At 44.5% G+C, this 25707-nt stretch overlaps 1 protein-coding gene across 1 annotated transcript in view; it reads right to left on the minus strand.

Annotated features, from left to right (window-relative positions):
• Window positions 1-810: 810 nt before the first annotated feature.
• The window catches only part of LOC100552249 (uncharacterized), a 45278-nt gene continuing 20381 nt past the window's right edge, over window positions 811-25707 (minus strand). Inside the window, exons 4-6 of the mRNA XM_062979323.1 lie at window positions 7873-8055; window positions 2344-2641; window positions 811-1051 (exon numbers count right to left, since the gene is read on the minus strand). Coding sequence (XP_062835393.1) covers window positions 898-1051; window positions 2344-2641; window positions 7873-8055 — 635 coding nt within the window. The 3' untranslated portion in view covers window positions 811-897. The remainder of the gene's footprint in view (window positions 1052-2343; window positions 2642-7872; window positions 8056-25707) is intronic.

A 25707-nucleotide genomic window follows, 5' to 3' on the forward strand; every position in this document is an offset into this window, starting at 1 on the left:
TAATGTTATGTTGTAATTACTGTATTTACGAATTTAGCACCAAAATATCATGATATATTGGAAACATTGACTACAAAAATGGCTTGGATTATCCAGAGGTTTGGACAAGCGAGGCTTGGATTAGTGAGACTCTACTGTATAGATAATCTATGGCTGTGGTGTGGTTTTGTCAGTACTACTGTGCAGAAGCACATGTGGTCTGACTGATGAGTGGAAGGTGAGACTCATCAACAAGTCAGGGCGAAGATCGTATCTCATCTCTCCCTTGCTCCAGTCCCTGACAGTGGGCACTATGTAGTGCCATTTATAAGCCGCCTTGTAATCTTGTAAGAGATTTAGGTACGCTTTATGCGGGAGGCTAATTTAACTAATCTACAACACCATAAAACTGCCAGCAAAGCACGAGGAAAAGAATGAGGAAGAACAGCCACCAATGGACGGTGAAGCAACAGCTCCCCCTGTGGCCGGAATTGTGAAGCTGGAAAGATGTTAAAAATGCCTCTGTGTCTGTCTAAAACTATGTAGTGCCATTTATAAGCCGCCTTGAATCTCCCCTGGGGTTGAGAAAGGCGGGATATAAATATGGTAAATAAACAAACAAGCAAACAAATGTGTTTACACCTAGATCTGGCATCCTTTGATATTCTTTCAGGCTGAGATTCTTAAGTTGCAGATTATTGTGTTTCCCTTCTTCTCTGAGTAAGAACGAGCTGCTTTTGGTGACATGATTTGCACAAGACCGTTGGACCTGGATCTTAGCCCAACAGCCCTCCTTCCTTGAAGCCGGTAAGGAAACACACGGAAGGACTCTTATTCCAGGATGGATATTTATTGGCGAGGCCTCGTTCACCCGCTCCCACCACCCTTCTCTGAGCCCCGCACGTGCCAAGGGGAGGGTCAGGCGCACACCACTTTCATGGCATAGACCTCCAATTCGCACACCGTCAGGAAGTCGCTCCGAGGCAAGTTGATGCTCACGTACTGCCCCACGAGCCCGTTGCACTGGATGGTGCTGGTGGAGCCCGGGCTGATGTCCTGGATGGTCCCACAGCTGCAGAGAGAGAGGAAAGGGGGGAAATGGGAGTTACTGGGATGGGAGCAAGGCTCAAATAAGGTGGAGAGATCCTTCATCCTACTTGACAGATGCAACTGTCTTTCGGGTTGCTTAGGTCAACAACGAGCTAGGCTATTTAATGGCCGGACGCTCAATCCGACCCGGGCTGGTTTCGAACTCATGACCTTTTGGTCAGTAGTGATTTACTGCAGCTGTCTACTAACCAGCTGTGCCACTGCCCAGCCCAGTTTAACCCCACTGAGTGCATATAGTGTAGACTCCTATAATGTATGTGGTTGAATGCATTATGAAGCTGCATTATATGGCTTTAGAATGGAAGAGATAGGACTCAGGGCTGTCTTTAATAGGAAAATGTGCCTAGAGTGCAGTCAAAAGCTTTCATGGCTGGAGTCACTGGGGTGCTGTGAGTTTTTCAGGCTGTGCAGCCAATGTGTTCCAGCAGCATTCTCTCCTGACGTTTCACCTGCATCTGTGGCTGGATGGCATCTTCAGAGCTCTGTTGGAGGTGAGCAAGTGGAGTGCATTTATATATATCCATGGAACAATGTCCAGGATAGGAGATAGAACCCTTGTCTGTTTAAAGCAAGTGTGACTAATAGCATTGAGTAGCCATGAAGCTGCATTAGTTCAATTTTCTTTGTGGGTCTGTAGATGGCTACTCAAGGCTATTCAAGTTTGCAAATTGCGACATTCACACTTGCTTCAAACAGACAAGAGTTCTTCCTCCAACCCTGGACATTATTCCACAGGAATATATAGACTCCACACGTTTCACTGCCAACAAATTTCTGAAGATGCCATTAGCCACAGATGCAGGCAAAACATCAGGAGAAAATGCTACTGGGACATGGTCAGGCAGCCCAGAAAACTCACAGCAGCACAATGTGCCTAGTGGTTTAAACAGTTTTGCAAAGAAATATATGATAACGCTATGTGACAAAAATTTGAAAGTGTTATTTCTTGTTGAATTGTGTGATCCTTCCTTTAAAAGGAGTTGTACTACTCCACAAACTTCGTTTTTGTGGCTGCCACAAAGTAGGTGGAATTGCTTGAGACGAGGAGATACTCATTGCAAAATGGGCGACTGCAGGATGAAGTCCCTCTCGCAGAAATAAGGTTTTTGCAATTTAGTAAACCTTTCCCATGCTTTCGTGATAGAACCAATTAAGAAATGACATTTGCAACCCAGGAACAAGAATGGTGTTACATCGTGCCCTTTGTTTCAAATTCTGTGCACACAAGGCACCAATCAGAAAAATGGGACTCACAGGTGGTTTTTTTTGCTGTTTGCACCGATGTAGTTTCCCACGCGGACCTGGGCATCCCGGAGCCTCTCCGGGCAGCAGTCCTGGCGGTTTCTCACGACGATGGCGGAGACGGTGTGCTCCTCCTCCAGATCCACGTACCACCAGGGCTCCGGGTCGGCGTTCGTGTGGGAGCAGGAGTTGTCTTGATTCAGATCCCCACTGCAGATCCCATCCACGGCCTTCCCGGCTACCAGATATCCGGAGTAGTGGTGGTATGTGGAGGATTGGAAAGCAGAGCATCCTTTGGCCACGTTGCGAACTGGAGGGACAAGAGGACGGGAAGACAGGAAGGCGAGGAGGGATCACTGGCCACATTGTATGGTCTCAAGGTCAGAATACACTGCATTCGCCACTCACAGACTCACAAAAGAGACTTTGGAGGGACACGAGGACGGGAAGACAGGAAGGCGAGGAGGGATCACTGCCCACATTGTAGGGTCTCAAGGTCAGAATACACTGCATTCGCCACTCACAGAATCACATAAGAGACTCTGGAGGGACACGCGGATGGGAAGACAGGAAGGCGAGGAGGGATCACTGGCCACATTGTAGGGTCTCAAGGTCAGAATACACTGTATTCGCCACTCACAGAATCACAAAAGAGACTTTGGAGGGACACGAGGATGGGAAGACAGGAAGGCAAGGAGGGATCACTGGCCACATTGTAGGGTCTCAAGGTCAGAATACGCTGCATTCCCCACTCACAGAATCACAAAAGAGACTTTGGAGGGACACGAGGACGGGAAGACAGGAAGGCGAGGAGGGATCACTGGCCACATTGTAGGGTCTCAAGGTCAGAATACAATGCATTCCCCACTCACAGAATAACATAAGAGACTTTGGAGGGACAAGAGGACAGGAAGACAGGAAGGCGAGGAGGGATCACTGCCCACATTGTAGGGTCTCAAGGTCAGAATACACTGCATTCGCCACTCACAGAATCACATAAGAGACTCTGGAGGGACACGCGGATGGGAAGACAGGAAGGCGAGGAGGGATCACTGGCCACATTGTAGGGTCTCAAGGTCAGAATACACTGCATTCGCCACTCACAGAATCACAAAAGAGACTTTGGAGGGACACGAGGATGGGAAGACAGGAAGGCAAGGAGGGATCACTGGCCACATTGTAGGGTCTCAAGGTCAGAATACGCTGCATTCGCCACTCACAGAATCACAAAAGAGACTTTGGAGGGACACGAGGACGGGAAGACAGGAAGGCGAGGAGGGATCACTGGCCACATTGTAGGGTCTCAAGGTCAGAATACGCTGCATTCGCCACTCACAGAATCACAAAAGAGACTTTGGAGGGACACGAGGACGGGAAGACAGGAAGGCAAGGAGGGATCACTGCCCACATTGTAGGGTCTCAAGGTCAGAATACACTGCATTCGCCACTCACAGAATCACATAAGAGACTCTGGAGGGACACGCGGATGGGAAGACAGGAAGGCGAGGAGGGATCACTGGCCACATTGTAGGGTCTCAAGGTCAGAATACACTGTATTCGCCACTCACAGAATCACAAAAGAGACTTTGGAGGGACACGAGGATGGGAAGACAGGAAGGCAAGGAGGGATCACTGGCCACATTGTAGGGTCTCAAGGTCAGAATACGCTGCATTCGCCACTCACAGAATCACAAAAGAGACTTTGGAGGGACACGAGGACGGGAAGACAGGAAGGCGAGGAGGGATCACTGGCCACATTGTAGGGTCTCAAGGTCAGAATACAATGCATTCCCCACTCACAGAATAACATAAGAGACTTTGGAGGGACAAGAGGACAGGAAGACAGGAAGGCAAGGAGGGATCACTGCCCACATTGTAGGGTCTCAAGGTCAGAATACACTGCATTCGCCACTCACAGAATCACATAAGAGACTCTGGAGGGACACGCGGATGGGAAGACAGGAAGGCGAGGAGGGATCACTGGCCACATTGTAGGGTCTCAAGGTCAGAATACACTGCATTCGCCACTCACAGAATCACAAAAGAGACTTTGGAGGGACACGAGGATGGGAAGACAGGAAGGCAAGGAGGGATCACTGGCCACATTGTAGGGTCTCAAGGTCAGAATACGCTGCATTCGCCACTCACAGAATCACAAAAGAGACTTTGGAGGGACACGAGGACGGGAAGACAGGAAGGCGAGGAGGGATCACTGGCCACATTGTAGGGTCTCAAGGTCAGAATACGCTGCATTCGCCACTCACAGAATCACAAAGGAGACTTTGGAGGGACACGAGGACGGGAAGACAGGAAGGCGAGGAGGGATCACTGGCCACATTGTAGGGTCTCAAGGTCAGAATACACTGCATTCCCCACTCACAGAATCACAAAAGAGACTTTGGAGGGACACGAGGACGGGAAGACAGGAAGGCGAGGAGGGATCACTGGCCACATTGTAGGGTCTCAAGGTCAGAATACACTGCATTCCCCACTCACAGAATCACAAAAGAGACTTTGGAGGGACACGAGGACGGGAAGACAGGAAGGCGAGGAGGGATCACTGGCCACATTGTAGGGTCTCAAGGTCAGAATACACTGCATTCCCCACTCACAGAATCACAAAAGAGACTTTGGAGGGACACGAGGACGGGAAGACAAGAAGGTGAGGAGGGATCACTGGCCACATTGTAGGGTCTCAAGGTCAGAATACACTGCATTCCCCACTCACAGAATCAGATAAGAGACTTTGGAGGGACACGAGGACGGGAAGACAGGAAGGCGAGGAGGGATCACTGGCCACATTGTAGGGTCTCAAGGTCAGAATACGCTGCATTCCCCACTCACAGAATCACAAAAGAGACTTTGGAGGGACACGAGGATGGGAAGACAGGAAGGCGAGGAGGGATCACTGGCCACATTGTAGGGTCTCAAGGTCAGAATACACTGCATTCCCCACTCACAGAATCACAAAAGAGACTTTGGAGGGACACGAGGACGGGAAGACAGGAAGGCGAGGAGGGATCACTGGCCACATTATAGGGTCTCAAGGTCAGAATACACTGCATTCCCCACTCACAGAATCACAAAAGAGACTTTGGAGGGACACGAGGACGGGAAGACAGGAAGGTGAGGAGGGATCACTGGCCACATTGTAGGGTCTCAAGGTCAGAATACACTGCATTCCCCACTCACAGAATCAGATAAGAGACTTTGGAGGGACACGAGGACGGGAAGACAGGAAGGCGAGGAGGGATCACTGGCCACATTGTAGGGTCTCAAGGTCAGAATACGCTGCATTCGCCACTCACAGAAGCACAAAAGAGACTTTGGAGGGACACGAGGACAGGAAGACAGGAAGGTGAGGAGGGATCACTGGCCACATTGTAGGGTCTCAAGGTCAGAATACACTGCATTCCCCACTCACAGAATCACAAAAGAGACTTTGGAGGGACACGAGGACGGGAAGACAGGAAGGTGAGGAGGGATCACTGGCCACATTGTAGGGTCTCAAGGTCAGAATACGCTGCATTCCCCACTCACAGAATCAGATAAGAGACTTTGGAGGGAAAGAGGACGGGAAGACAGGAAGGTGAGGAGGGATCACTGGCCACATTGTAGGGTCTCAAGGTCAGAATACACTGCATTCCCCACTCACAGAATCAGATAAGAGACTTTGGAGGGACACGAGGACGGGAAGACAGGAAGGTGAGGAGGGATCACTGGCCACATTGTAGGGTCTCAAGGTCAGAATACGCTGCATTCCCCACTCACAGAAGCACAAAAGAGACTTTGGAGGGACACGAGGACGGGAAGACAGGAAGGTGAGGAGGGATCACTGGCCACATTGTAGGGTCTCAAGGTCAGAATACACTGCATTCCCCACTCACAGAATCACAAAAGAGACTTTGGAGGGACACGAGGATGGGAAGACAGGAAGGTGAGGAGGGATCACTGGCCACATTGTAGGGTCTCAAGGTCAGAATACGCTGCATTCCCCACTCACAGACTCACAAAAGAGACTTTGGAGGGACACGAGGACGGGAAGACAGGAAGGTGAGGAGGGATCACTGGCCACATTGTAGGGTCTCAAGGTCAGAATACGCTGCATTCCCCACTCACAGAATCACAAAAGAGACTTTGGAGGGACACGAGGACGGGAAGACAGGAAGGTGAGGAGGGATCACTGGCCACATTGTAGGGTCTCAAGGTCAGAATACACTGCATTCCCCACTCACAGAATCACAAAAGAGACTTTGGAGGGACACGAGGACGGGAAGACAGGAAGGCGAGGAGGGATCACTGGCCACATTGTAGGGTCTCAAGGTCAGAATACGCTGCATTCGCCACTCACAGAAGCACAAAAGAGACTTTAACTCCCGCAATTCTTAACAGCCGTTCAAATGACAGGAAAGGGGATCCCATTGAACATTAGGAAGAACTTCCTGACTATTTCTCATTTATTTATTTACAGTATTTATATTCCGCCCTTCTCACCCCGAAGGGGACTCAGGGCGGATCACATTATATACATATAGGGCAGTGACGGCCAACCCATGACACGCATGTCAGCACTGACACGCCTAGCCATTTTTGCTGACACGCTGCCGCATGCAGGTCGATTGGATGACTAATATCTTTTGTGGCCAAATTTGGTGTGATTTGGTCCAGTGGTTTTGTTGTTTACTCCATGGGAATTAGGCACATTACATACATATAAACAGTAGAGTCTCACTTATCCAAGCCTCGCTTATCCAAGTTTCTGGATTATCCAAGCCATTTTTGTAGACAATGTTTTCAATACATCATGATATTTTGGTGCTAAAGTCATAAATACAGTAATTACAACATAACATTACTGCGTATTGAACTACTTTTTCTGTCAAATTTGTTGTAAAACATGATGTTTTGGTGCTTAATTTGTAAAATCATAACCTACTTTGATGTTTAATAGGCTTTTCCTTAATCCCTCCTTATTATCCAATATACTCGCTTATCCAAGCTTCTGCTGGCCCGTTTAGCTTGGATAAGTGAGACTCTACTGTATTCTATTATTATTGTAGTATATTATTATATTATTACTATTATATTATTCATTATTCATGACTACATTGAAACTACAATAGAGAGAAATAAGCATGGAAATTGCAAGAGGTGCCTTAGATTGTTGAACATGGAAATAAAGTTAGTAAATAGTTTTTGATTTATTAAATAGAGTTATATATCAAAATTATATATTTTTGTTATTTAAACTATATATATTGTGAAATTATGGTGTTTTTCTCTCTGGAAGTGACACACCACCCAATTCATGCTAGGTTTTTTTGGTGAATTTTGACACACCAAGCGCAAAAGCTTGCCCATCATTGATATAGGGCAAACATTCAATGTCCATATACACATAGAAATGAGACAGAGACAGACGCAGAGGCAATTTAACCTTCTGAGCCAGGACCCATTGAAGGTCATTGTCTTACAAAGGGGGTGGGAAGACCCATGGAAATGCCCCCAATCCCCATCTCCCTTCCTTCTCCCATTGCTTACTAATGTCTTGGACCTCCGGCCGGCAGCTCTGTCCCTCCGCATGTCCAAAGAGCAGGGCCAAGCCCAGGAGAGCGGTCCAGACGGAGAACATCCTGCAGAAGGAAAGCAAAATTGGGGATGAGGTTGAGCCAAGGTTGGGTTGGGCTCCAAAGGGGAGCAAAGGGGGGAGAGAGGGGTGCAATGCTGGGAAGCAAAGGCACGTGGTTTCATGCACGGTTTCTGCCTTGTAGCATCCATGTGCGAACTCAGAACTCAGTGGAAAGGTGCATCAACTACCTGGTGGAGGTGTCTCCAATGGGAGCGAGATCCAGGACCCTGCTCTTGGCTTAGAGAGCAAACACACCCATTTGTAGGATTCCAATTTTGTTCCCAAATGTAAGTGTAAAGCCAGAACAACGCAAGGCACATAGAGTTTTAAACAACGCACAATTGCAGAATGTTACTCACCTCAAAGGCAGTGTGAGAGGCAAAGGCTGGAAGGGAGTCTCTGCTTGAGCTGCAAAGGCGGAAAGACTGCTCCTCAGGGCTTCCTTCGCAATGCCGGTGCCATCCTTTAAAAAGGGTTCTGTCCCTCCCTCTGAGCCAACCAGGTGCGCACACAACACCCATTCGGCATGGCAATGACACACCTCTTGTCTCATTGGCTCTCGAAAGGAATGACAACCATCTGTGACAACTCTCTTGGGTTCTGGTGTCTCAACAAAGAGGTCCATGGGTTTGGCTCTGGGAGCAGCTTCACTTCCTGCATCTTGTCCAACTCCTTGAATTGTGGTGATAAGAAGCGGACACAGGATTGTCTCAAATAAGGTGGTCCATGGTTTGGCTGGAGCCCCCGGTGGCGCAGTGGGTTAAACCGCTGAGCTGCTGAACTTGCTGACCGAAAGGTCAGCAGTTCGAATCCGGGGAGCGGAGTGACCTCCCGCTGTTAGCTCCAACTTCTGCCAACCTGGCAGTTCGGAAATTGCCGATGTGAGTAGATCAATAGGTACCGCTCCGGCGGGAAGGTAACAGCACTCCATGCATTCATGCTAATGGCCACATGACCTTGGAAGTGTCTACGGACATGCCAATGTGAGTAGATCAATAGGTACTTCTCCAGCGGGAAGGTAACAGCACTCCATGCATTCATGCTAATGGCCACATGACCTTGGAAGTGTCTACAGACATGCCAATGTGAGTAGATCAATAGGTACTGCTCCAGCGGGAAGGTAACAGCACTCCATGCATTCATGCTAATGGCCACATGACCTTGGAAGTGTCTACGGACATGCCAATGTGAGTAGATCAATAGGTACTGCTCCGGCGGGAAGGTAACAGCACTCCATGCATTCATGCTAATGGCCACATGACCTTGGAAGTGTCTACGGACATGCCAATGTGAGTAGATCAATAGGTACTGCTCCAGCGGGAAGGTAATGGCTCTCCATGCGTTCAGGCCTTTGGCCACATGACCTTGGAGGTGTCTACGGACATGCAAATGTGAGTAGATCAATAGGTACTGCTCCGGCGGGAAGGTAATGGTACTCCATGCGTTCAGGCCTTTGGCCACATGACCTTGGAGGTGTCTACGGACATGCAAATGTGAGTAGATCAATAGGTACTGCTCCGGCGGGAAGGTAATGGTACTCCATGTGTTCAGGCCTTTGGCCACATGACCTTGGAGGTGTCTACGGACATGCAAATGTGAGTAGATCAATAGGTACTGCTCCGGCGGGAAGGTAACGGCACTCCATGCATTCATGCTAATGGCCACATGACCTTGGAAGTGTCTACGGACATGCCAATGTGAGTAGATCAATAGGTACTGCTCCGGCGGGAAGGTAACAGCACTCCATGCATTCATGCTAATGGCCACATGACCTTGGAAGTGTCTACGGACATGCCAATGTGAGTAGATCAATAGGTACTGCTCCGGCGGGAAGGTAACAGCACTCCATGCATTCATGCTAATGGCCACATGACCTTGGAAGTGTCTACGGACATGCCAATGTGAGTAGATCAATAGGTACTGCTCCGGCGGGAAGGTAACAGCACTCCATGCATTCATGCTAATGGCCACATGACCTTGGAAGTGTCTACGGACATGCCAATGTGAGTAGATCAATAGGTACTGTTCCAGCGGGAAGGTAATGGCTCTCCATGCGTTCAGGCCTTTGGCCACATGACCTTGCAGGTGTCTACGGACATGCAAATGTGAGTAGATCAATAGGTACTGCTACGGCGGGAAGGTAACGGCACTCCATGCGTTCATGCTAATGGCCACATGACCTTGGAAGTGTCTACGGACATGCCAATGTGAGTAGATCAATAGATACTGCTCCGGTGGTAAGGTAATGGTGCTCCATGCATTCATGCCTTTGGCCACGTGACCTAGGAGGTGTCTATGGACAACGCCGGCTCTTAGGCGTAGAAATGGAGATGAGCACCAACCCCCAGAGTCAGTCACGACTGGACTTCATGTCAAGGGAAAACTTTTCCTTTTACCTGTGATTTAGCTCCCAATGCAAGTTCCACTCCCCTGAAATGTCAGGATCAGAACCTCTTTTTTGCCAAAGAGACAAAGTTCCCAATTCTTTAAAGAAGGATCTCTTTTCTGGCCATTCGAGATTGGAGAGCAGGAGCCAAACTAACGATTTCGGGACATCACAGAGGGACACTTCACCTAGCAACAGCCTTTATGATGCAAATAAACAAATAAACATCCATGCTTTGACTGAGATAGATAGGTAGGTAGGTAAGTAGATAGATAGATAGATTGATTCATGTCAAAATTGTCCACGTGTTTGTGGATTTCAGTGGCTACAAAAATGAACAAAACCTGTTTAACCAGAATTAAAAACACCAGAATCAAGACAGTAAATAATGAACACCACTCAGGAACAGGAGGACTCCATGAAAATTCATCCCACAATTATACTTAATGATGTTATATCAGCATATTGAAAGCATTATTATTATTATTATTATTATTATTATTATTATTATTATTATTATTATTATTATTATGACACAGCAAACAAGAAAGATATGCTGGATTTCGTATCACAAAATCACAAGTCGAACACTTCCCAAGTGTCTAGGACTGTGTGATGTATTATTATTATTATTATTATTATTATTATTATTATTATTATTATTATTATTATTATTAAGACACAGCAAACAAGATAGACATGCTGTATTTCGTATCACAAAATCCCAAGTCGAACACTTCCCAAGTGTCTAGGACTGTGTGATGTATTTTCGGATGATGCGTGCAGATCCCAGTAAGGTGGCCTTTTGCAGTTGGCAGATCGTAATGTTGTCAATGTCTATTGTTTCCAAATGCCGGCTGAGATCTTTTGGCACGGCACCCAGTGTGCCCATCACCACCGGGACCACCTGTACTGGTTTCATACAGAGTCTTTGCAGTTCAATCTTGAGGTCCTGATAGCGGCTGAGTTTTTCCTCTTGTTTTTTGTCAATGCGACTGTCACCTGGGATGGCGACATCAATGATCCAAACCTTTTTCTTTTCCACAACTGTGATGTCTGGTGTGTTGTGTTCCAGAACTTTATCAGTCTGGATTCGGAAGTCCCACCGTATCTTTGCTTGCTCATTTTCCACGATCTTTGCAGGTTTGTGATCCCACCAGTTCTTTGCTGCTGGGAGGTGGTACTTGAGGCATAAGTTCCAATGAATCCTTTGGGCCACATAGTTGTGCCTCTGTTTGTAGTCTGTCTGTGCAATTTTCTTACAGCATCTGAGGATATGATCCATGTTTTCGTCGGTTTCCTTGCAGAGTCTGCATTTTGGGTCATCAGCTGATTTTTCGATCTTGGCCTGAATTGCATTTGTCCTGATGTCTTGCTCCTGGGCTGCAAGGATCAGGCCTTCTGTCTCCTTCTTCAGGGTCCCATTTGTGAGCCAGAGCCAGGTCTTCTATTATTATTATTATTATTATTATTATTATTATTATTAATGGCCTTTGTCCTGATGTCTTGCTCCTGGGCTGCAAGGATCAGGCCTTCTGTCTCCTTCTTCAGGGTCCCATTCATGAGCCAGAGCCAGGTCTTCTCCTTGTCAGCTTTTCCTTCAATTTTGTCAAGGAACTTTCCATGCAATGCTTTGTTGTGCCAGCTGTCAGCTCTAGTTTGTAGTGCAGTTTTCTTGTACTGTTTTTTTGTCTGCTGTGCTTTGAGGAGTTTCTGATTTTTGACTTTTTTGATCAAAGCAGGTTCTTCACTTTGCTTTACATATTATTATTATTATTATTACCCACCTTTTTCTCTCCACAAGGAGACTCAAAGCGGCTGCCATTAAAAGCACTCCGATACTATTTAAAATCTAAACATATATAAACAGAATTATTGAATTATTATATTGAAACAGAATTAAATATAAATGGTATTAAGAATTCACAATTATAATCCATAGCATAGCAAATGCAATATCAATCATCCAGGCTAAATAACACACATAGCTGTATAACCAAATAAATGGGCAGATGCAGAAATACAATATAGCGTGCCTTAAGGAAACGTGGCTGGACTTCAGTCTGGTCCTTCTTTCTCCCTAACACACACACACACACACACACACACACACACCAGATTCCTAATCGGGAGCCCGTTTGTCTGGATTTTTGGCAATGAACCTTTTTATTAGTTTCTGAGCAGGAATAACTTTACAATCCACCCGTTCTTGTTTTCCTTCTTTGAAGTGTTTCCGTCTCAAGAGGATTTGGGATTTCCCTCGAGATGCAAAGGGATCCGTATCTCTGGCCCTTGGAGATGTCGGTCACCATCAGTCATGGTTGATGAGAGCAGAGGGTCATCTTGATGCCACAAGACCAGCAGGAAAAACGAAACCCGGGTGCAAATGCTGATAAGTATTGAGAACTTTGTCATTGAGAAATCCCCCCGCTCTTCATTAAACAGGAATTTATTTTGGGTTGCTGTGAGTTTTCTGGGCTGTCTGGCCATGTTCCAGAAGCTTTATCTCCTGACATTTTGCCCACATCCATGGCAGGCATCCTCAGAGGTTGTGAGATATATTGGAAACTAAGCAAGGGAGGTAGCCAAGACTTGGTCATGGTGGTCCACACCTTGGTGACATCTAGACTGGATTACTGCAATGCTCTCTACGTGGGGCTGCCTTTGAAGACGGCCAGGAAATTCCAACTGGCACAAAGGTCCACAGCCAGGCTTCTAACTGGGGCTGATTATTGTTGTGGTAATCTCTGAGCAGTTAGACTCAATTTAACTCTCTCTGGGGAAGATTCCACCAAAAAATCAGCAGAGTAGAAAAAGCAAAGCTTTCAAATGCAGCAGTTACTTACACGGGGTGAGCAAAGAGAAGCCTTTGACCATTTAGGATTGCAATGGACTGCAGAGTCTTAATAAAAGTTCAAAAGGTATTTATTCAGGTAAAAAGAACTCCATTGTAGATAGAAAGGCTTGGGAGCTGTCTAGTCTACTCTAGACTGGTTTCTAAGGAAAAATAAGAAAGGAAAAATAACAAACATCTAAATAGTTACATCTTGCCAGGAGGGATGGCAGGATGCTGCTTGTTAGCTAGAAGAACAAAGGGAGAAGAGAGAACCAAAATGGTTCCGACCCCATGGTCCAGTTTATTGGGGCCATAAAAGACATTCTGACCAATGAGAAGTTAGTGTCCCTGGAGATTCACATTTCTACTAACTTCAATGTAAAGGATGTGACGTACACAGGATAGAGTGAAACACAGTAAAGCCTCAATCTAACTCTATCATCTATCTGACTACATTTATACTTGGGTAGTCCAGGATGATTCCCAACAATTATAGGGCACTTACAACGCCCCTATTAAAGCAGCTCCACTGGTTGTCAATAAGTTGCCAGGCCCAATTCAAGGTGCAGGTTTATGACCTATAAAGCCCTAAACGGTTTGGGACCCGCCTGTTTCCGTGATCACATCTTCTCTTATGTACCGGCCCTCCTCTCGCTCCCACTACCGTCCCAAATGCGGTTGGTGGGGACAAGGGAGAGGCCTTCTCGGTGGTGGCCCCCCGCTTTTGGAACGCCCTTCCCAAAGAGATAAGTCCCATCACTACCCTCCTTCTGCAGGTTCCAGCAGGCCTTTGAAAATGTGTTATACCCCAACCACCTTTGGGTTCTGACCCTGGTTCAGAAATGAACTTTGACCAGGTTGAAGCTTATTCTGACTTTTTATCCAGTTCTCCTCCGAGCTCCTTCCAATTACAGACCCCAGCTGTGGATAGCTCCGAGGCTTCCTTAATTGGGAGAGATGCTGAAAACATGACTCCCGTGGTAGAACCAGATGTCCCGAATTCCCCAGGGAATGTATCCTTTAACAGAAGGGAGTTTTTGCATCAACAGAGATCACAGAAACAGGAGCTTCGAAGGAGTCAACGTTTGGCATCTAGAGGGGATAATGGATAGGAGATTTCCTTGGGAACCTTTGGGGAGTTGGTTTCCCTTCGCTGTGATTAGATCTAAGTTCTATAAAAGTGTCTTGCACTGTGAACAATTCGTAGCTTCGTCCTCTGCCTGCCTTGATATCCAAGACTTCCTAGTGACTTTGGACCTTGTTATTCACTCCTGCTTTCTTGTTGTTTCCCCGCTCAAGAACTTCCCAACATTTTTGAGCGTGTTTTGGTTTCTGGACTTTGGACAATAATATTGGACATATCTCTTCAACTCTTGGGACTAATTCATACCATTTCTTAAAGGACTATTGCTCACTCATCCTTTCCACTTACCCTTTCCTGAATTTATTATTGTTTTCATAAAGATATTATATGATTATTGGTCTCTGTTTGGTTTCCAGTGCTTACGCTGCCTTGGGGTGCAACAAAATGATGAATCCCAGACCCTGCTCTGGCCCTCAGACAAGGCCTCACCTTGCACTTTACTGCTAGGTATTCCTCTTCCTCAGAAGAAGAAGGGGAGCAGGAAAGTGTTCATGAATCTGAGGGTGAGTTGGAATCTGAGGAGGAGATTTTGCAAGTACCCACATTTCAGGAGAGGCGAAAGGAAACAGCGGAGATGCCGTTCAGCTAGATTAGCTGCCAGAAATGCATCTGAGTAATTGGGAACTGCCCTAGCAGCTGTGAGGAGACTCAGGGCTGTAAAGCAGAAGCAGGTGCAGCCAACTCTTGCTGGTAACAAACTGACTCTAATGCCTAAGCCAGGGGTCCCCAAACTAAGGCCCGGGGGCCGGATGCGGCCCATCGAATCTATTTATCCGGCCCCCACGGCACAAGGGCAGAAGGGGGTTGGACTAAATGACCCAAGGGGTCTCTTCTTCTCTTACAACCATTATTATTATTATTATTATTATTATTATTATTATTATTATTATTATTATTATATTGTATGACACAGCAAACAAGATAGATATGCTGGATTTCGTATCACAAAATCACATTATTATTATTATTAACATTGAGGCTGGGTGGCCATCTGTCAGGGGTGCTTTGCTTGTGCTCTCGGTGCACAAAGGCAGAAGGGGGTTGGACTCAATGGCCAAACCTTTTGTTGTTGTTGTTATTGATGTTGTTATTATTATTGCTCGGTGGCCAACTATAGTCCGGCCTTCCAACGGTCGGAAGGATCGTGAACTGGCCCCCTGTTTAAAAAGGTTTGGGGACCCCTGGCCTAAGCCTTCGCTCCCCTTGTGCCTGCTTCAAGTCTGCATCTGGGAAACTGCTCCTAAGGATTTATTGCTGTTCCTTCAGGAGCTGGACTATGACGAAATAGTCCAAAATTAGGATTGTTGTTGTTGTGTGCCTTCAAGTCGTTTCAGACTTAGGTCAACCCTAAGTCTAATGTTTAGGACAGAGGCCAGGTCAATGACCTTGGAAGGCCTCATTTGGCCCATGGACCTTAGTTTGGGGACCCCTGATCTAGGCCCACCCTGGTATTCTGACCATTGGTAGCTGAATTCCCCCAATGGAATGGTTTGAACTGGTTTTAATTTTAATGAATTATGCTTATGTTTTTTACTATGTCGTTGTTGTATGTTCTTTTGTATTTGTATAGAATGCTTGCTGTCTTGGAAACTGCCCTGAGTCCCTTCCAGGGAGATAGAGCGATATACAAATAAGGTTTTATTGTTGTTGTTGTTGTTTTAGTTGTTGTTGTTGTTTATATATCTGTAGAAGGTCCAGGGTGGGAGAAAGTCTGTTGGAAGCCAGTGTGAATGTTGTAATTAATCACCCTTTTTCTGATTATATTTTATTGAGGGAATATAAAAGAGAAGGAAGTAGGACAGGAGGGGGGGAAAGATTTTTTTCCCCTTGTACAAATAAAGTGGGAGAACAATATTGTGATAAAAAAGTTAGAAATCTATAAAAACGTGAAAAAGAAAGAGAGAGGAGGAAGAAAAAAAAACCCCTAGTAGTGACTTCCTTCTAGTCTTATGCAACTTTGTCTTTATCTCTATATGTAAAATCTATTTTGAGGGTTAAAATTTTTCAAAAAAACCTAAAAACAAGGGTGAAATGGCTCTTCGTATTTCTTAATTTGAGAAAAGAAAAATTTCCAGTATAGTGTTTTTTTATTTTCCCTTTTTTTTTTCGTAATCCTCTATTTTGGACCAGTCTGTATACTTAATCAGATTTCCCTAATTTTTCTTTAGTAAAAAAGTTGATTTGTCCCTGTCTTTGGTCTCTCTCAGTTTCTGTCTCCATTCGTCTATATTTGGTGTTTCTTTCTGCTTCCAATCTTTTGCATAACTGATTCTGGCAGCAGTGGTCATGTATGTAAACAAAGTGTCATCATTTAAATCTAGCTGAATGTCCGAATCTGTTATGCCTAACAGATAGTATTCTGGTTTCATGGGGAATTTTAACTTGAGAATATGCTGGCATTCTTCGTAAATTTTCTCCCAGAACATTTTGGCTTCTTTACAAGTCTACCACATGTGGAAGAAACTACCCTCTTGTTCCTTACACTTCCAACAATTTTCTGTGTATTTTTGTACATTAAACATAGTTTCCTCAGTGTAATGTACCAGCAGTGGAACATTTTTAACCAATTCTCCTTCAAGTCCATTGCATATATGTATTTTAGTTTTTTATTCCAAATTGTCTCCCATTCTTCACTTCACTTCACTTTATTTCTTAATTAGTCGCTCTCCATCAGAGTGCTCTGAGCGACTTACAATTTAAAATATCATTCCACAATAGAAAACATTCATCATAAAAACATTCAACATAAAAACATTCAACCTAAAAACATTCAACAGTGACCATTTGGCAAATTAGATCTGATTTACTTAAATGCACAACCAAACAGCCAAGTCTTGAGCGCTTTTCCAAAAGGTCGCAACTCCGACATTGCTCTAAGATATGGAGGCAATGAGTTCCACAGAATTGGAGCATCGGTCGAAAAGGCTCTACGCCTTGTAGCTTCCAGGTGTACCTCCCTAGGGCCCGGTACGTGTAGGAGATTTTCCTGGGAGGATCGAGGTGACCACTGATGGAAAAAAGGAATGAGGCGGTCCCTAAGATAGAATGGTCCTTGGCCATTTCGAGCTCTAAATGTCAGGATCAGTATCTTGTAAGAGATTTAGGTACGCTTTATGCGGGAGGCTAATTTAACTAATCTACAACACCATAAAACTGCTCACGAGGAAAAAAATGAGGAAGAACAGCCACCAATGGACGGTGAAGCAACAGCTCCCCCTGTGGCCGGAATTGTGAAGCTGGAAAGATGTTAAAAATGCCTCTGTGTCTGTCTAAAACTGAATGTTGTTTGTCTGTTGGCATTGAATGTTTGCCATATATGTGTTCATTGTAATCCGCCCTGAGTCCCCTTCGGGGTGAGAAAGAAGGGCGGAATATAAATACTGTAAATAAATAAATCTGATGTTCTATTGGTAGCCAATGCAGTTGTTTCAGAATCGGTGTAATATGGGATCTTATAGATCAGGGGTCCCCAAACTTTTTAAACAGAGGGCCAAGTTCACGGTTCCTCAGACCCTTGGAGGGCAGGACTATAGCTGAAAAACATCTATAAATAAATTCCTATGCACACTGCACATCTTTTATTTTGAAGTAAAAAATAACCCAAACAGGATCAAATACAGCCTCAATGTTAATCATAATCATAATAAAAAAAATTAAAAAGGGTTGGATGCATCACACAGCCCTAAATGCTTGGGAACTTGTGATTTTGTGATACGAAATCCAGCATACCGTATATACTTGAGTATAAGCCGACCCAAATATAAGCCGATACACCAAATTTTAGCACAAAACAACTGGGAAAACATTGACTCCAGTATAAGCCGAGGGTGGTAAATTTCAAAAATAAAAACAGATACCAATAAAATTACATTAATTGAGGCATTGGTAGGTTAAATGTTTTTGAATATTTACATAAAGCTCAAATTTAAGATAAGACTGTCTAGCTCTGATCAAATCATTATTCTCATCTTCTTCAATGTAAATGTGCTTATGTATCCTTTTAATAATAATAGAGTAAAATAATACATGTAATAATAATAATAATAAATACAGGAAAATAATGCATGTAATAATAGAGTAAAATAATAAATGCAATAAGAAGAAGATCAGAGTGAAATAATAAATGTATTAATAATAATAATAAAAATAGAGTAAAATAAATGTAATAGTAGCAAAAATAACAGAGAAAAATAATAAATGTAATAATACCAATAATAATAGAGAAAAATAATAAATGTACCATATATTCTCGAGTATAAGCTGACCCAAATATAAGCCAACCAGGACCCTCACCCGAGTATAAGCCGAGGGGGGCTTATTCAATCTTAAAAAAAGGGCTGAAAAACTAGGCTTATACTCGAGTATATACAATATATATCTTGTTTGCTGTGTTATACTGTGTCTTTGTGTCAATAATAATAATAATAATAATAATAATAAAGAGGATTGGAAGAGACCACTTGGGCCATTTAGTCCACCCCCCTTCTGCCTTTGTGCACAAAAAGCACCAGCAAAGCACCCCCTTGATAATTAATTATTAATTAAATAATACTTAAAATACCATTATAAACAAGCAAACTCTTGGAAGGCACACACCGGGCGAGGGAGGAGGCGGGGGCCAGATAAATGGCTTTGATGGGCCGCATGTGGCCCCCGGGCCTTAGTTTGGGGACCCCTGTTATAGATGATCCCGCTAGTAGCCTGGCCGCCGCATTTTGGACCATTTGGATCTTCTGGGTTTTTGTCTTCGGAAGGCCCCGGCGTATAAGGCGTTACAATAATCCAGCCTAGTGGTGACTGTTGCATGGACGAGAGGTAGGATGCCAATTTCCTTGCCTGGCGAAGATGAAAAAAGGTCTGCTTCCTTATGGCAGTGATCTGGGCCTCCATCTTCAGCGATGAGTCCAACACAACTCCAAGGCTTGTAACAATCGCAGACGGAACCAGAACTTCCCCATCGAAATCAGGCAGTGACTGGGTTAACTCTGGTGGCTGGCTGGGCCAGAGTATCTCAGTTTTTGCGGGATTCACTTTTAGTCTACTCGCTCGCAGCCAACTCATCACTGCTTCCAAACACAGCTTAAAGTTCTCAGGAATCGTGGTTGTCCCAGGTTCGAGACGCAAGAGTAGCAGGGTATCATCTGCATACTGGTCGCACTCTATGCCAAAGCTCCATCCGCACTAGTCCAGCAAGTGGTCGGACGTAGATGTGAAATAACAGGGGCGAAAGGAGAGCTCCCTGGGGAACTCCACAGCTAAGGCAGGAGCTCTCAGAGCTTTGGCCTGGCCACTCCACCCTCTGTCTCCGGTCCCGGAGAAACGAATTGAACCATTTGAGAGCTAAACCTTGTACACCAGACATAGCCAATCGATGGATCAGCAAGTCATGGTCCACGGCAGGGGTCCCCAAACTTTTTAAGCCGAGGGCCGGTCCACAATCCTTCAGACTGTTGAGGGCCGGATTATCATTTGAAAAAAAATACAAACAAATTCCGATGCACACTGCACATGTCTTATTTGTAGTGCAAAAACAACAAGAAGAACAATGAAAGAACAATACAATATTTAAAAATAAAAACAATTTTAACCAACATACATTTATCAGGATTTCAATGGGAATTGTGCTCCTGCTTCTGGCCAATGAGATAGTCAAGTTAATTAGGGTTGTTGTTGTTGTTGTTCTTGTTGTGTGCCTTCAAGTCATTTCAGACTTTGGGTGAGCCTAAGTCTAAAATTTATTTATTATTTATTTACTGCATTTATTTACTACATTTGTATCACACCCTTCTCACCCCAAAGGGGACTCAGAGTGGCTTACAAATTATATGTACATACAATATATTATATTATTAGCATAGCACAATATTAGCATTATATATTACTATATTGAACTATACCACTATACTGTAATATTATTAGTAATATTATATGTAACTAGCTGTGCCCAGCCACGCGTTGCCGTGGCGTTGTCTGGTGGAGTCTGTATTTTATAGGCAGTGTGGAAGAGGCCTAAGTGAGGCCTAACTTTGCCTGTCCCCTGGGCTGAGTGGGTTGCTAGGAGACCAAGTGGGCAGAGCTTAGCCTTCTAACTGGCAGCAATTGGATAAAAACAATTATTGCTCTCCCTCCAATTAGGACTTTATTTTTCTTTTCTTTTTGTTGTATCAACCTAGAGGCGTGGATGAGGGGTTGTGCTGTCAATTTTCAAGGTTGTGGGGTGTTTAGTTTTGTTGTTTTGTCGGTCGCCAGGATTCCAACACTCTTTTATATATAGATATAGAATATATAATTAATATTATTATATGATATTATTATTAGTGTTATATTGTATTACATTATAATATTATTATCAATATTATATGTATATACAATATATTATATTATAAAACTGAGGGTGGGGGCCAGGTAAATGACCTCGGAGGGCCGCATCCGGCCCCCGGGCCTTAGTTTGGGGACCCCTGGTCCACGGTGTCGAATGCAGCTGTAAGGTCCAAGAGTACCAATAGCGCTGATCCGCCCCGGTCTAACTGACGACGAATTTCGTCAGTAATAGCTACCAAATCCAAATCCAAATTCCAAATTTATTTAATGCTTAGACCATAGGTCTTTCGCGTGCAAGACGAACGAACAAATACACAAAAGCCAGATCATCAAATACAATATAAAACATGCCATTAAAACCCTATATAAATCACTAGCTGTGCCCGGCCACGCGTTGCTGTGGCGTTGTCTGGTGGTGTTGGTGAGGAATTGTTGAGGTTGTGGTGGTATTGAATGCCTGTTGTATGGTTGTCTTTATGTTTAGTATGCACACTGAAGTGGATTATATGGCAGTGTGGAGTCAAGATAATCCAGTTCAAAGCAGATAATATAAGATTCTAAATGGGTTATATAGCTGTGTGGAAGGGCCTTGAGTCTACACTGCCATATAATCCAGTTAAAATCTGATAATCTGTGGAAGAGGCCTAAGTGAGGCCTAACTGTGCCTGTCCCCTGGGCTGAGTAGGTTGCTAGGAGACCAAGTGGGCGGAGCTTAGCCTTCAAACTGGCAGCAATTGGATAAAAACAATTATTCCTCTCCCTGTAATTAGGACTTTATTTTTCTTTTCTTTTTGTTGTATCAACCTAGAGCCGTGGATGATGGGTTGTATTGTCAAATTTCGAGGTTGGGGGGCCTGTAGTTTTGTTGTTTTGTCCGCTGCCCTGATGCCATCACTCTTTTATATATATAGATTAAAACATTAAAATGCTGCAACTATCAATGTCAGGATATGCCCTTCAAATACTACATATGTCATGGATTAGCACCAACATAATTAAAAACAAGATAAAACCAAGTAAGTACAGCATTATTAAAACCCAAGCTGTAATAGCTACCAAGACAGTCTCTGTCCCATGACCTGAACGAAAGCCTGATTGACAGGGGTCTAAGCCCGCAGTCTCACCTAAGAATGGCTGTCGCTGTCCCGCCACTCTCCGTTCAACCACCTTGCTCAAAAACGGAAGGTTTGAAACTGGGCGGTAGTTACTAGGTATGGCGGCGTCTAGACTTGGTTTTTTCAGAAGAGGGTGAACCACTGCTTCTTTAAGACACTCTGGGAAGATTCCTTGTTCCAAGGAGCTGTTAATGATGTCCCTTAAGGGATTTCGTAATTCCTCTGAGAGAGTTATTGTTCTTCTCAAATTTTCTGCCCATTTAATCATGCAGTTTTTTTTTACTGTTTCCCCTTCTATTATAAACTTTTGTCATTGTCTTGTTTTCGCTTTCTAAAATTTTATCCCAGAATTGTTCAGACTGATTGAAACCAGTTGTTCTATCTTCGTTATAAAATTCTTTAATCTGCAGATAGTGAAGCCGAGAAATATTTGTAAATCTTTGTTTAATTTCCTCATGGGATTTCAAAGTGGTTGAGCCTTTTATTTATAGGTCTTTATAGGTTGTAATTAAGCACCTTGGTTGGCATTTAATGCCTTCTTCCTGCCTGGGGGAATCCTTTGTTGGGAGGCGTTAGCTGGCCCTGATTGATTCATGTCTGGAATTCCCCTGGAATTCCCCTGTTGTTCTTTATTTACTGTCCAGACTGTTGGGGAGCCAGACTATGATGAAATACTCCAAAATTAGGATTGTTGTTGTTATGTGCCTTCAAGTCGTTTCAGGTTTAGGTCAACCCTAAGTCTAAAGTTTCGGACAGGGGCCAGGGAAATGACCTTGGAGGGCCACATATGGCCCACAGGCCTTAGTTTGAGGACCCCTGGTCTAGGCCCACCCTGGTATTCTGACCATTGGTAACTGAATACATCCAATGGAATGGTTTGAACTGGTTTTAATTTTAATGAGTTATGCTTATGTTTTTTACTATGTCGTTGTTGTGTGTTCCTTTGGATTGATATTGAATCCTTTCTGTGTTGGAAACCGGCCTGAGTCCCTTCCGGGGAGATAGAGTGGTATACAAATGAAGTTTTGTTGTTGTTTGTTTATTTATTTCCATCATTTCCATCCCGCCCTTCTCACCCGAAGGGACTCAGGGCGGCTCACAGTCATATATTTGTGGAAGGTCGAGGGTGGGAGGAAGAACTCTTGTCTGTTGGAAGCCAGTGTGAATGTTGTAATTAAGTACCTTGATTGGCATTTAATGGCTGCTTCCTGCCTGGGGAATCCTTTGTTGGGAGGCATTAGATGGCACTGATTGATTCATGTTGGGAGGTGTTAGCTGGCCCTGATTGATTCATCCCTCTGTTTTCAGAGTGTTGTTCTTTAACTACTGTCCTGATGTTAAAGTTTTTTTTAATACTGGGAGCCAGATTTTGTTCGTTTTCATGGTTTCCTCCTTTCTGTTGAAGTTGTCCACGTTCTTCTTGTGGATTTCAGTGACTTCTCTGTGTCGTCTGACATGGTGGTTGTTGGACTGGTCCAGCATTGTGTGTTCTCAGATAATATACTGTGTCCAGGTTGGTTCATAGTGTTGCAGAGAAAGAATTTGGGGTTCCTGCAGCAAGCAGGGACTGGCGGAAGTCAGAATGTGGCAAAGCCAGAGATGGCTGCCCTTGCCAGGGGTCATCCTGAGGATCTGCATATGCCTGGTGAGCTATTGAAGCCAATAAAAATTTCCCTTTTTCCCAAATAAAGTCTCACAAGGTTGAAGGAAGACCACTGAAGTTTTTATTCTATTACAGCTGGACTAGAATACCAAGCTATACCAGAGTACGGCTTAGATACAGTTTTCCCAGTTTTTAACTTCCCATGCCCACCCCCATAGCCAGCTTCACTGTGATTGGTCAGGGAGTTTCCTGACCTCTCAATGGGGGCTTGAGCGCCTTAGCCATGTTTCTGCTGCTCAGCTATGTCGATGTTTTTTGTTGTTAGAGTGTGAAATGTTAAATCAAATTGTTGCTGTTGGATTGTGTCTATGTGTTCCGGCGAGCTTTCCAGCAGCACAGGAGTTAATTAAATGCCAGCCCTGATTGATTGCCTGCAGGGCCAATGGGTCAAGACTTCTGTTTCAACTGCATGGATGGAACATTCGTCATGGACTGTGGAATGTTGGGAGGTGCCTGCTTGCACTGATAACAGACCCAGCTTGCTGAGAGGACGCACCATGCTTTGCTTTTGCCGGGGAACATGAGTCCTGACAGTGGTGGTGTTTAGAGTTGTATATAGCTTGTAAATAAAGTATTGAACCACTGGGATCAGCAGATAATTTACGACTGAAGTGTCATTTTGTCGGTGCCACTTTCACCGGATGCCTAAGTGGTCTGATGGGTGAGAAGATGGTGAGACACCTGACTCATAAATAAGTCAGGGTGGCGATTAACCCCTGACAAGCTAATGGTGAGGAAGGATACAACACTTGGATACAACAATAGGGTTTTGGATGGATGATGGGATTAGTGAGTGGCCCCTTTTGGGCCGTATTTGTCAAGTGGATCAGGACAATTGCTTTGTTAGCCCTCCGGTCCTGTCCTGGTTATGGATATGACATTTGAATATGCAAGTCTCCTGAGAGTCTCTGGCTACCCAGCGCCAGTCCATTGTTCGATATGCAGCAATCTGAGAGTTTTGATGGGATCACTGATCTGATTTCCTGGGAAGGGGATGTGTCATTGTTTGTTGTGACTCAGCTGGAGTCTCAGAGTGACTCTCATGGGGATTGTGGGATTTAGGTTCCTGATGTTCAAGACGATGGGATTCAGGTTCAAGATTATTCTGATGGGAATTATGGGATTTAGGTTCAGAGTGTCCCTGCTGTGAGAGATGAGGAGCAGGGAGGCATTCCCACGGCAGGGAATGGTGTCGATGATACTGGAGTTGATACCGAAGCTAGCCAGGTGCAAAGGGAGGATAGCTCCCAGTTAGCATGCAGACAGAGGCTGCTGCTAAAGAGCTCTCTGGCCTTGACGAAACAGCATCTCTGGATCGAGGTGGCCGTTTGGAATTTTGGTGCAGGAGTGTTAGAATAGCAAACAAGAAAGAGAAAGAGGTCAGAGGCCAAAGAAATGTGTTCATGCTATGCAGAGAATATTAAAAGGGTGCACTGAGAGAGAAATCTTTGTCAAAAGCAACGTCTCATTTGAGGCAAGAAGTAGCTCTTGCTTTCCTGGATTATCCTGCAACTTTGTGTATTCACGTTCATGGGACTCTGTCATGCATTAATGGAACCTTGTTTTATGCCTAAGGATTTCTTGGATTATTCTTTATAGCCTTGGTTTTGCAACAATCTTTTGGAACTTTACTTTTGCTTTTTAAGAACTATTTATTTCCTATTTCCTAATAAACTACAAAAGACTTTAATCTGTGTGCAGCCTGGTGAATTTAGCAAGGTGAAGCTAAGGTGGGGCCGGGCTGTGGCGCAGGCTGTTGAGCAGCCTGCTGCAATAAATCACTCTGACCATGAGGTCATGAGTTCGAGGCCAGCCCGTGGCAGGGTGAGCACCCATCAATTAAAAATAAAAAATAGCCCCTGCTCGTTGCTAACCTAGCAACCCGAAAGATAGTTGCATCTATCAAGTAGGAAATAAGGTACCACTTATAAAAAAGTGGGGAGGCAAGTTTAACTAATTTATGACTTGGAATGAGGAAGTGCCGTCAGAGTGGATGATGAAACAGCTGCTCCCCCTGTGGCCAGAATCGAACATCCCCTCAGGAGAAGGTTAAATTGCCTCTGTGTCTGTCTCCGTCTTGGTTCTATGTGTACATGGGCATTGAATGTTTGCCCTATGTGTGTATAATGTGATCCACCCTGAGTCCCCTTCGGGGTGAGAAAGAAGGGCAGAATATAAATACTGTAAATAATAAATAATAATAACCTGAGGTGTGTGAGGATGTTATGAGTTAACAGAAATTATTAATTTGATTTTATTTGTTTGTTAAAAAAAAAAAGAAG

The sequence above is a fragment of the Anolis carolinensis genome, chromosome 4 (assembly GCF_035594765.1).
Source record: "Anolis carolinensis isolate JA03-04 chromosome 4, rAnoCar3.1.pri, whole genome shotgun sequence".
In the NCBI taxonomy this organism is placed as follows: domain Eukaryota; kingdom Metazoa; phylum Chordata; class Lepidosauria; order Squamata; family Dactyloidae; genus Anolis; species Anolis carolinensis.